At 45.0% G+C, this 13,532-nt stretch overlaps 1 protein-coding gene across 1 annotated transcript; it reads left to right on the top strand.

Annotated features, from left to right (window-relative positions):
* Positions 1-8,040: 8,040 nt before the first annotated feature.
* Positions 8,041-10,312, top strand: LOC138188363 (uncharacterized). The gene is made up of 2 exons (XM_069130081.1): positions 8,041-9,043; positions 9,465-10,312. Exons 1-2 carry the CDS (start codon positions 8,041-8,043, stop codon positions 10,310-10,312), a joined length of 1,851 nt encoding a protein of 616 aa, XP_068986182.1.
* Positions 10,313-13,532: the final 3,220 nt, after the last annotated feature.

Below are 13,532 nucleotides of genomic sequence, written 5' to 3'. Positions count from 1 at the left end.
TGGTATAGCCGATTGTGAAGACAATGCAATGAACGAGCTTACCTTGTGGTTGTGAGTTTGAATGTTACTCGTCACCGTGTGTGTATCGTTTGACGTGTAAGAAGTGTTCTTGCGGAAGTTGACCCTCTAGTTGTTGGCGTGAGGCTGCGTGGTTGCGCTCTTCAACCACCGGGTTATGCTTCTTCAAACTGATGGTTCCTGGCGTTACTGACTTCGCTGGAGTGGTAACTCTCCCGCTGCTGGTTATGTTGGATTCACGTGGCACTGTATGGTAGTAGGTGTCACTGGCGTGCACTTTTCACAGACACGTAATCCGGCTCGAAGGACCAAAATGTTCGATCACTCGCGGAGAGACGCGATCGCGAGGAAACACGTCAACGGAGTCGTAAATTCCCGTTACGATTAGATAATCGACGCCACGAAATGATCGAACCCCTATTTCGGCTAGGATAATAGGGGTGGTTTAATTGAGTAGTTACACTGATTCAACAGGTATAACTTTATATTTATTCCAACAACTTTGTAGAGAAATGATTACACTGATGCGAATGTACAAGTTAATAGTTGATTGATCTGCGGTGTAAAACCCGGTTTACAAGATGTTGACGGTTTGAAGAAGAGAAAATCAGTGAGCTTCGGTGATGAAGCTGTGACGGAGGAAAACTAAGGATGGGTGTGTCTAGCGCACGGGATCATCGGATTTGTTGGTGACGATTTTAGCTAATAGAGTGAGGGAAATAGGCTTCGTTGTTAATTGGTTATTTGCTATGGTGGTGGGTGAGGAAGGATGCTCACCGCCCTTGAGATAAAGTCGTTGGTGGGAGGCCTCATACGTGAGGAACGAAAACTTTCCCGTGTCAACCCGTGGTCGTCAATACTCTTTAGAAGGCGATTTAGAAAAGGGATGTTTGTTTGGTCTGAAGGCCTTAGTTAGTAAATTATTGAGATTTATGATGGGTCCTTGAGACTATTGAGGGTAGGCAGTGAGGACGAGCGGACATCTGGTTACCATCTTGCCCGCGGTGTGTGGTCTGGACTAGGTAGAGTGTCGCCCGACGTAACAGAGGGTATTGAGTGTATGTGTCGATAGTAAGAAATGTAATATTAAGCCGTGACGTAATATTTAAGCCCGAACTAGAAAGTGCGAAATTTATTAATTTAAGTTTACCGAAAATTGTCGAGCGCGAAGATGTGTGTGCGCAGAGCGATAGAGCATGTACGTATGAAAGTGCACAGAGTGAACACGAAGAACAACCTCCTGGAACTAGCGACAATGTGAGACAATTGAGAGATAGAGCTAAGATCAAACGAACCGATTTTTATGGTAGCCCAGTAACGTATATAGAGGAAAAATCACCGGTGGATTTTAACGAAGCAATGAGATCCAAAAAGAAAGAGGTATGGGAAACGGCTATGAACGATGAAATGAAATCGCACCATGAAAATGAGACGTGGATTCTTGTAGAAAAACCTAAAGATCAGATGGTACTTAGTAATAGGTGGGTTTTAACGGTAAAGCTAAATCCGTACAATTCGGAACGATACAAAGCGCGATTTGTAATAAAAGGGTGTTCACAGAAAGAAGGCATAGATTATAAGGAAACCTATAGTCCCGTTGCTCGATTTGATACAATTAGATTAATGCTCGGTATTGCAGCCAAAAATAATTTACACCTCGGACAGTTTGAGATTAAAACCGCATTTTTATATGGAAGTCTGGAAGAAGATATTTATATGAAACATCCTAAAGGTTATGATGATGGTACCTTTCCCTGTTACCGGCGTACTGTAGTCACTCCCTCTAATCCCAAAGGAACCCTCCGATTCCTCAGCTACTCCTAACTCCGTCCTTTCACTAATCGGAGGGCTCCTCTGAAGTCTCTTACTCGGTTTAAAAGGGCAGAAATCCTCGCTTTCCTCCCCCCTCCATCTTTCCTCGGGTTAACGGAGATTGTCACCTTCTCATTTAATTTATCATCGGAAACCATCCTCGGTTTCTCTCCTCCACCTATCGCCTTCTTTGCCTTGCCCGTCTTCTTCTCCTCCTTCTCCTTCTTCTCCCCAGTAGCTCTTACCGCACAAGGGGCGGCCTGGGGTTCCACCTCCCCCCCACCATTTCTTCCAGTAGCGCGATGACCGTCGGGTCGAGCCTGGTAAGCCACTCGTGTTCCCCACGGGGCCTGGGGGCTCCGAAACCCCCTATGCCGTACGTTTGTTCACCTTATGTAACTTATCCATATTATATGTCGGGGTGGCGTTGTGGTTAGGATTGTGGGTGTTTAGTGAGTCTTCATTGAAATTAGCCATCGTTGCGATATAATAAAGATACAGTTTATTAGCACAGGCACGGATGATACAAATTTGACAATCGACTATGGTGATTAGGCACCCGCGATACTAGTAACAATGGTCTCGGGTTCTATAACGAATCCGCGGTCAATGGGATGATGAACGAACGTGCTCGCGAGGTCTAAGTCTGAACAATAATAATTCGTAAGAACGTTACTCCCTTTAGTCGACGAGATCGCGTGAAAGAATGCCTTTCCCGTCCCGATGATGCCACAGAGGAAAACTATATCGGGGTGTGTCTAAGGGCACGAGATCATCGGATTCGTCGAGGATAGCCTTCGTTCAGAGAGTAAGGGAAATTGACGTTGCTGCTAATTGGTCAATTTCCATATCGGTGGTTAGAAAAAGATGCTAGCCGCTCTCTAGGGAAAGTTGCTAGTGGGAGACGCCGTTCGTTGAAAGAAATAGATTTTCCCTATCTTCCCGTAGTTGAGACAAAGACTGTTTATCTGTTCGAAGGACTTTAGGTAACTAGATATTAATGTTTATAACGGCCCTCGGGCTAGCTGATCACGTACTGTGGAGACACATCGACATCTGGCAATCATCTTACTCGAAGAATAGGAACTGCGTGTGGCCACGGGACGGAGACCGTTGGAATGTTTACTGTCGTGTGTCGCCAGAGATATTTCTTTTAAGGAGAGCTATAGAATTACTTCATACCTTTGTTAGGCAAAGCGTTCATCCCTTGACCGCGGGCACGTTGGCGACCGAGTGTCGCCTCGAGCCCAAGCTCACTATCACAAATCTCGGACAATTACAATTAGGTTGAATAACTATAATAATCGAAGTCCATGTGCATCGCCAAGTCGTCAACATCCTACCCATATACCGCCCGAAAGTATCCAATCATTGTCCATAAACTCGCCAAGTCGTCAACATTAAGCCAATCAAATGATAATATATTACATAATATTGTGCAATCTAAACTTCACCTGTCTAACGCCTGCATTCTGCTAAAGACCCGATGATGCGCGCCCGAACGCCACCATATAAATAAATAACAAAACAATATGTTATAAATAATGAGCAGTAATAAAATAAAATAATAAATCAAAAATAAAATTGTCACGTACTCAAAGAATAAATAAATAAATAAGTAACCAACAAAGAATAAATAAATAAGGCATAAATATAAATAATAAATAATAATAATAACTAAATAAATAAATAAATAAATAAATAATTTAAAATAATATATAAATAGAGAATAAATAAAATAAATAAAAATATTAAAATATTAAAGCAGTGTACTACTCCCACCGCTACATACTCCAGCCTACTAATCGCTCCGTAACTCCTACAGCCTCATCATTACACGACACATCATTATTTATTTATTCATTCCAACAGACTTAGTTCGGCTCGTGTAAACTAAATCGAGCCGACTGTGCATACCCACGGACGTTGCCCGTAAGGTGGCGCCGCCTCACGTCTGCGTAGCAAAGCCCCTCACCTGCGCAACGTTCTTTTCAAACGTCTGCATCGCAAAATCGTCAACCATACAATAACATCCATTTCACCCGGTACTCGTTTCGATAACAAAAATATTACGCATTTGGGGCCTTCACAAGCGTCATGCCATCGCGAGTGCAAACCTCTCAACACTAAATAAATTGTTCATGTTTCACAAGACGCACTAGCCATCATCGCCTCAATATCCCACACTTCCAACACAGAGTCTCATCGTCGACCGTTACGACTCATCAACAAACAACAACAATCCACACCCATACCTCTCTATACCACACCTCCACTGCTCCTTGCTTTAAAAAGGGCCACTCATCCACTTCATCCACCCTCAAATGTAACAGCCCCAAACACGCAACGCCTGTACCAAAGATCGCCTGACAGATAACCCTCCATTTGGCAGGAGCGCGCCAAACCGTCCTCATCCTACGACGTCCCAAGCCGAACTCTCAAACAGAGTGATCCCCTGTCACCGCTATTATTTAACCTGTGCATGGAGCTGCTGCTGGAAGCGGTTGAAGATAACACTTAGGGGATTAAAATTAATGAGAAAATTATGGTCCTTATATTGGCCTTTGCCAACGATATTGTCCTGCTCGGAAAGAATAAAAGGGAAGCCCTAAAATAACTATCCATGGTCCACGATTACCTGAAGAGCCTGGGAATGAGTATCTCTGGGGAAGAATGCTTGACATTCCAGGTGTTCTCAAAAAAGGACACCTGGTACGTCAGGGACCCAGGGATAGACGCAGAAAGTAAGCGAATACCTAACGTGGGACCTGAGGAGGTCTTTAGGTACCTGGGAGCAAAAATGGGACCATGAAAAGGCCTGAGATGTGTGATTATAGTGTCAGAAATTCTGAACGCGATAAAAAGAACAAAGAAACTATCATTAAAGCCAGGCCAGATGGATCTTCTCCTGAATCATATATTCCCTCGGTATATATACAACCTACTAATAAACCCACCTAGCGAGAGAGTATTGAAATTACTGGATAATGAAGACAGGCAAGAGGTCAATGGCAACTTTCACCTAACGCCATCTACCGCAGTCGAGTTCCTCCATACACCCGCAACAAATAGAGGGTTAGGGCTGCCGAGATTCGAGCACTTAGTAAAGCTCGGCAACCTAAAAAATTCAATTAAAATGAAGGACTTGCTTGATCCAGCAACAGCTATCCTAAACGATTGGGGGCGCAAGAAGGGTATGGGTTCTCAGGACGTAGGACCGCGCCCTGAAAAACCTCGATGGATCTGATATTCTCCTACAGTCAGGTGGCGGCTGGTCGATGCCCTTGGCGCCCGTCAACCTGTCGATCTGGTGCGGAGAATTTCGGAGCAGTTGGTGGGCCCAAATCTGTCAAGACTCACCTCACCATCCCTAGGGGCCCCCCGTCACTCTGCACTGGCTTGACCGGGGCAGGGTGCGAAAGAGTGAATGGCACCAGGATGGAATACACGAGGACGACCCGGCGATCAACAAAGTACACATATAAATGATGGACATACGACACAAAAAAAGAAAACGTTTACGGTGCAGAGGAGGGAGACCCCAGTACCGGCGCAGTCGTGGGTAGTAAAGAGGGCCCCACTGCGTCGTCATCTCACAACCACGGCCGTTCGAGGGTGGACCGCCAGGCCCCCGGACGCGTTCATACGCCTGGCGAGGCAAAGGAGAATAGAAGAACAGAAATGGAAGTGGACGAGCCGTCCACGCGAAAGGATAAAAGACCCCGAGGGTCAGCAGAGGGAGCAAGGGACACTTTCCTCGCCCCAGACGCAATAGAAGGAGCCAAGACCCACGTGAAAAGGAAGTCACTGAAGGTGGCAAGAACAGAGGATGAGGAATCAGACACATCAATTGCATCACGTTCGTCGGTAGCCTCATCGCCACCTTTAAGGGGGGAAAAACGCAAACTGGCACCACCATCGATATCCCCTGACATCTCAGAGAAGCTGCTGCCGAAGATAGGCACAAGCTCACCTGCGGATGTGAGTGCGGAGCAAGCCAGACAAGTGGCGGTAGTAATGAAGGTGGCGGTGAACTCCACTAACCTAAAAGGGACGTATATCAGGGACCTAAAAAATGCAGCAGCCTTTTTCTCTGCCGCATGGAGGGATTGCGATGCCCCCCAAGGGTGTTGACGCAATGTGATTTCTGCCTAGTGCTCTGAATGTCAACGTGAAGAAATTCAAAAAAAGCGCGGGTAAACGGCGGGAGTAACTATGACTCCCTCTCTTGGGTAGCGGCATGTCGCTTAATAACGGTGTGTCGTGAGCCCGGGGATTGGTTATAGTTGCTCAGGGGCAGGGGGGCTTCGGTCTCGCCAGCTCAAGTCACTTCTACCTCCTCGTGGTACCGCCGGTAACATACTCCGCTCGTGTCAGCGTGAGGTGTATGATCCCCCTGGGCGCGAAGAGTATGGCTAAACGGAGTGTGGCGCAGAAGGAGCGAAAGACAAAGACCATCAGTCCGCTTGCCGAATCAACGGCGATTCGTCGCCATGAAAGCGGGAAGTAATTCCCCAACAAGGAATTCGTTCCTTCGGATTCATTGGTACGACTGGCTTGTAAAAGGTCATGATTTGGCAAGGTGATCGGGATTGTAAACAGATCTCACAATCGAAGCAATTTTCGACGACGAAAATGAATCCTCGGACGCGGCGTCTCTCGGTCCCGGAGGGGACTACTGTTGACGACCTGGCTATGTCCACGGACATGAATTTTCAGATATTGGTACTCATTCATGGGTACTCAGGTTGCCTGTCCTGCCTGTCAGGAGGGGGGAACTCACCTCTTCTTTCTATCACCGACGGACTTGGGCAGGCACCTCGAGCAGCATCACGTGACAGCCCGCATCCAATGGAGATGCCGTGAGTGTGAAAAAGGGTTCCCGGCCTGGTTGACGAGCATGGCGAAATAAAGTTGAAAAGGATAGCAAATTCCCTGCGAATAAATTGGCCAGCCTCTATAGAGGATATAGAAAAAGCACGAAAAAGACTCAAAGCGGCCCATATCGAACAATGGGCCGAACTGAGGAGTCAGGGAGAAGGTGTTCTTGACTTCTCAAGGAACAGGACTGGCAACGTGTGGCTTACAGACTATAAGCTGCTCAAGCCATCTAGGTACATCGATGCCCTTAAACTCAGAACCAATACCTTTGGAACTAGATCGGTATTGGCACGGGCCGACAAAAACATAGATGTTGCCTGTAGAAAGTGTCGGACCCAGCACGAGACCCTTGGACATATACTCGGGCTGTGCCAATACACTAAGGGCCTGAGGATTAAGCGGCATGATGAAGCAAAGATGACCCTTGCTGATAGTTTGAAAAAGAAATACGAAGTCTTTATCAAACCTTCGCTCAGAGTGGGAGGTAACCTATATGTCGGAGATGAAAGGAAAGCCGAAGCCGTTCCTTGGAAATTTTAGGAACATCCTCTAGTACTCTAGCCTGGATTTTATCATAGCTGTAATTGTTCGAGATTTGTGATAGCGAGATTCGGTTCGAGGTGACAATTGGTCGCCGAACGTAGCCACGGTCACGGGATGGACGTTTTGCCTAACGGAGGTCTGGAGTGGTTGTATGGGTTTTCCGAGAAATGTGGTTGTGGCGGCATGCGGCCCCGACAGCGGGCCTAGCCACGTGTGAAGTTGCCACGGAGGTGCTGATACAATGGGTCATACATTGTATTACTAATCAAACTCCTGGCAGAAACTGCCTAACAACGGCGTTTGGAACTTTCTCGATGCTTCCAACGAGTCTGCCTAGCAACGGCGTTTGGAACCTTCTCGATGCTTCCAAACGAGTATAGAAAACAAATGCAAGCGTATAGCGAGAAAAATCTCCACGAGGCTGGCATTCTTGCGATTGCTTTTGGAGAGTGACACGTCGAGTTTTCAACCATTGTATTTCTGTGCTTAAGATCAGTCTACGCTTAGTAAAGAGTTATCCCGTTGGCCGTGGATTCGTTTGAACTCAAAAATATTGTTAATAGCGTTCATTAAACTTATTGTTCGTAAATCATACTATTCATTAAACTTACTATTCGTTAAACCATTATTCATTAGACTTATTATTTGTTAGACTTATTATTCGTTCAACTTATTATCCACTAATTTTATTATTTGTTAAGCTTATTATTCACTAGACTTATTATTTGTTAATCTTTGTAATAGACTTGTGTATACGTGTAAATATAATCTCGGTTGTGTAAAACAATGGTTAATTCACCTGAAGAGTTGTTACGCGCCCAAAATTCCATCCATAACTCGACATCAGAAGTGGGATCAGAACCGCTTAAAGCGATACAAGAACAGATGTCCTTTATGCGCGAGTTAATTCAGACGCTAGCGCAAAAACCGAGGGAGCTTGAACCGTGTGTGAAACCCGGAAAATTTTCGTTACCACGCTTTATCCCCGAAGTCGCAGGCGCCGATCCAGCCGCGTGGTGCTCGGCTGTTAGTCGGCTTGTGAAGGACAACCCTCTACGAGACAGTGCGTTATACTCTGCCTTAAATGAAGCTGTAGAAGGTTCTGCGGCACATTGGCTGACGCAAACGATGATAGACGAAGAGATAACCTGGTCTACTTTTAAGGAACGATTCCTTGTGCATTTCGGTGGCCAAGAGACAACGCCCTCGTCGTTAATGAAGGTATCCAAGGAACCACAGGGAAAGAACGAATCTCTAGGGGCTTATTACTGTCGTCTTTATTCCCTCCTGAAGACGAGGTGGCGACATTCTACGAAGGACGAAATGCTTACCGCCATCATTCTCTTCCTGGCAAGCATGCGCGACCAACGTTTTAAACGATTGGCTCTCACGAGCGACATCAAGACAGAGGACCAATTTCGAAACGAGATGAGACCCTTCTGTTATGAGGAGGAACCGACATCTTCGTCAAGAAATCCACCGGCGGAACCCGAAGCCAAACGACGCAAGTTATCGGACCACCAGATGAGGTGCCATTACTGTGGTACTCACGGACACAAAATAATGGAGTGTCGCAAGAGAATGCGTAGCGAACAGCGGAAGGATACGCGACATCAGGAAAGAAGTCGACCAGCCGCATCGTCCAAGGTGATTTGCTTCAAGTGTCGTGCGGAGGGTCATATCGCACCTGATTGTCCGCTACTGCAGAACAGAAAACCCGGCTCCAAGAACGAACGTCGAGTCGACTCCTGCGTGGTGGAGTCTCCAGCTGGTAGTTTAAGTCATCTGGGTGAGTCGTTCCCATTTTGTTTCGATTCCGGAGCCGAATGCTCATTAATTAAAGAATGTATATCCTCGAAATTCTCTGGCAAACGAACGACTGATGTAGTAGTAATGCGAGGCATAGGAAATACTTGTGTTAACAGTACATCTCAGATCTTGTCCACTGTATGTATTAACAGTTTTACATTGGAGATAACTTTTCATGTCCTTGCTGATAGCTACTTAAAATACGATATCATGATTGGTCGTGAAATCTTGAGCCAAGGTTTTGACGTGAATATTACACGAAATAGCGTCGATAGTTGCAAGACAAAAATGGTTAACGCCTGTAGCAAAGTCGCGGAAGATGCGGTCAACATTAACGAGGTCGATACTGACGTAGTTGGTAACGACAAAGATCGATTGATTTCTGTTCTTGAAAAATTCAGAGTCATTTATTACGGGTTTCCCGCGGACTCGTGTAAGTACGGGCCAGTTAGAAATTCGATTGATTGACCCTAATGTCACCATACAAAGAAGTCCTTACAGACTTAGCGAGGAAGAGTGGAACATAGTGCGCGAGCGAATAAGTGAACTGATTAGGGCAAAAATTGTAAAAGCTAGTAATTCGCCGTTCGCGAGCCCCATGTTACTCGTGAAGAAGAAGGACGGATCAGACAGATTGTGCGTAGATTTCCGGACGCTAAATAAGAACACGGTCGCGAATCGGTATCCCTTACTCCTTATTGCTGATCAAATCGCGAGATTGCAGAGTGCGAGATACTTCATTAGCTTGGACATGGCCTGCGGATTTCATCAGATTCCCATTCACCCTAACTTGACTGAATATACAGCGTTCGTCACCCCCGACGGTCAATATGAATACGTAACGATGCCGTTTGGTTTGAAAAATGCACCAGCCGTTTTCCAGAGAGCCATTTTCAAAGCCTTAGGCGACCTCGCTTATTCACACGTCGTTGTTTACTTGGATGACGTCTTAATTATCGCTAACTCCGTAGATCAAGCCCTAGAACGATTGAACATCGTATTAGATACCCTTGTAAAAGCCGGATTCTCTTTCAACTTTTCAAAATGTTCTTTTCTAATGACCTCGGTACTCTATTTGGGATATGTAATTCGTAACGGAGAAGTTCGCTCTTTACCCGCACCGACGACCGCTACACAGCTTCGGCAGTTCACCGGTCTAGCTTCTAATTTCCGAAAATTCGTTCCTAAATTCTCACAAGTAATGAAACCTTTGTATGCACTCACTTCCGGTAACAAGAACATAAATTAGACGGATAAACACGAAAAGACAAGGCAAAAAGTAATTTCTATTCTGACCGATGAACCGGTGCTGATGATATTTGACCCCAATTACCCGATAGAGCTACACACCGACGCTAGTTCAGAAGGATACGGGGCTATCCTAATGCATAAGGTCGAAGGTAAAAATAGAGTAGTAGAGTATTACAGAAAAAGGACTAGATATCATTCCTATGAATGAGAAACGTTAGTAGTCGTAAACGCCGTCAAGCATTTCCGTCACTATCTATACGGACGAGAACTCCTTGTTGTCACTGATTGCAATTCCTTGAAGGCATCCAGCAATAAGGTGCATTTAAATGACAGGGTTTACAGGTCGTGGGCTTACCTACAAACTTTTACCTTTGACATTATGTATATCGGGAAGGCAAACGAATGGCTCACGTCGATTTCTTTTCGCGGAACCCCGTAGACTCGGATCACCGTACGATCGTCAAAATTGCCGAAAAAGAAATCAATCTGGCCGAAATCTCCGAAGATTGGCTCTTGGCGGAGCAACGTCGCGATCCCCAAATTACGGAAATCGTCGATAAGTTGCGGAACGATGATACGATGATACTGAGGAGCTCCATAGAGCTGTGTAACATATTTTTAGATGAATAAATTAAGACCCAGATTTTTTAAACAAATTATATGTGTTATTTATTTATTTATTTATCTATCTATAAATTGTACATAAGAACCTATTAAGAATTGTTTATTATATACAAGAGTGCCGTCTATTTATTTATTGAATTTTCCGTAATTATAATTACATGGCAAATATTTAATTTTAATTTCCCTACGAGGGGGTACCTCGGAAGTATGGGACTTGTTAAAATAATAAGGTTCCACAGAGCATTTCCAAAGGCCCCGTTATCTGATTAGTGACGTTATTGAGAAAGCAGTACGCTGCTGGCACTTAGCCGCATTTGCTCTGAAAGCAATACGCCGCCGGTACTTGGCTGTGTGTGCTTGAAAGTTGTTCGTAACTAACGCCTATGCGTTAGCTCGATGAGCATTGTGGAGTTGGGCTAGTTGGGTATTGTGATCTTGCGAGTTTGCCAGGCGACATGCCGTCAATAAACGGCTTGTTGCTGGCTATGAGAGGTCATAGTTACTCAGGGGCAGGGGGATCTAGGTCCCGCCTGCCAAAGTCGCACTCCTACTTCCCAGTGGTACCGCCGGTAACATGTCAGTCGCATCAGCGTGGGGTATAGTCTTCCGGATGTGGCTGGCATGGCTAAATCTATTGCGGTGATGCAGGAGCGAGAGACGTTAAGAAATTTAATCTCGGCTTGCCGAGCAACGGTTTACTACCGTAAAATCCTAAAAGTAGAATCAATAAATTAAGGGAATTTGTTCCCTGGTTGATTTATGACAACTGGCTTGCTAACGGCTTATGATTTAGAATGATTGGATTCTTTAAAAAGGAGCACAAATAATTTGGCTAAAATTCGATACTAATTGCAATTATGCCTCGGACCCAGCGTCTCTCGGTCCTGGAGGTGCTGTGGCGGATTCTTCCGCTTGTGAGGGGACCAACGATGACGACTCGGCAATGCCCATGGTCACGAGTTCTAAAATAATGGTGCCGCTTGTGGGGGACAAGGTGGCGTGTCCGGTCTGTGAAAAGGGGGAAGTATACCTCTATTTTATGTCACTATCCGACCTGGATGCGCACCTTAGTCTTCATCATGTGGATACCCAAATCCAATGGGGGTGCGTAAATTGCAATCGATCGTTTACGAAGCTTCATGGGGCAAGGTGCCATTTACCAAAATGTAAAGGCACCAGTATAAGTATAGAAGGATCTTTTAAATGCGAAGCCTGTCCCATGAGCTTCGGCACCCAATGGGGGTTATCCACACATGAAAGGCATGTGCACCCTGCCATCCGAAACATAAAAAGAAGGGGAACGGACCCCCCTAGTTCTAGATTATGGAAAGATGAGGAAGTAAACCTCCTGAGAGAGCTCAACAAAATTTATAAAGACCACCGATATCCTAATATGGAAATAAGTAAAAACCTCACCGCGAAAACGGTGGAGCAAATTAAGAAAAAGAGATTGGCAATGAAAGCAATTGGTGAGGATAGGAGCGCTCAGGAGATTATTCGGGTGACAGAGGGAGGGTGCGATCCCGTTACTTCAGGCAATGCGCCAGGAGTGAATGATAATATTTTTATTGAAGAAGAGTCTATTAACGAATGTTGTCTGAGAGTAGCAATAGAGAAGACTTCCGAAGTCCCCCCTCCCACACAAAAATTATATAATGAATTAAAAATGTTATGGGAGAATTTTAAAGAAAATCCAGAAATTTTAGCGGCTAAAATAGACAGTTTCGTCGGCACATCTCTACATGAAATATTATGTAAAGATAAAATTAACAAGGGAAGCAGGATCCCTGATAAAAGTGCACAGATTATAATAGAAATAATAATAAAAGAAGAAGTAAAATACACAGGAATCTCAGGCGACGGTATCTCTACGCACGTTGCCAAGACATGTTCAAAGAATGTCCAAAGAAGTTAGCGGATATAGTAGTTAATAATGATATGGCATATCTGGCTCCTGCTAGACAGCCTCCCGAAGCTTACGAAGTAGACAAGCTTTACAAAAATTTATGGGGTATAGAGGGTCCGTCAGAGCCTCCTATACCGCCAAATTGTGCTTCGGGAGGATTATTACATGAATACTTTCCTCCGGTTATCGCTGAGGAAATAGTGGAGAGAATAAGAAAGATCAATAATAAGACAGCAGCAGGCCCGGACGGAATTGAAAAGAAACACCTGGCAGTTCCGGGCCTGGAAATTATTTTATCATTGCTTTTTAATATGCTGTTTTATATCTCCCACTATCCGGAGAGTTGGAGGAAAAATAGGACAGTCCTGATACCAAAGGCAAACAAAGATTTAAGTACGGCCGTGAACTGGCGGAACTATTGGTCCTATGCTGGCAAGGATTTTTTCCTCCACTCTTGATCGGAGAATCAGAAAGGGCACTGTACAAAATCTAAGACAAAAGGGCTTTGCATCCGAAAATGGATGTAAAATTAATGTGGAACTTTTCAATACAGCCCTTGAAAATAGTAAGAGAAATAACGGAGATGTCTTTTCCATCATTGACATCTCCAAAGCTTTTGATACAGTGCCCCACTCAGCAATCAAACCGTGCCTGGCTAGAAAAGGAGTGGCTATGCCAATAATCAGAA

Source organism: Bombus flavifrons, chromosome 16, assembly GCF_040668555.2.
Source record: "Bombus flavifrons isolate JBK064 chromosome 16, iyBomFlav1_principal, whole genome shotgun sequence".
NCBI classification, from domain to species: domain Eukaryota; kingdom Metazoa; phylum Arthropoda; class Insecta; order Hymenoptera; family Apidae; genus Bombus; species Bombus flavifrons.
This window is presented reverse-complemented; position numbering and strand designations above follow the sequence as displayed.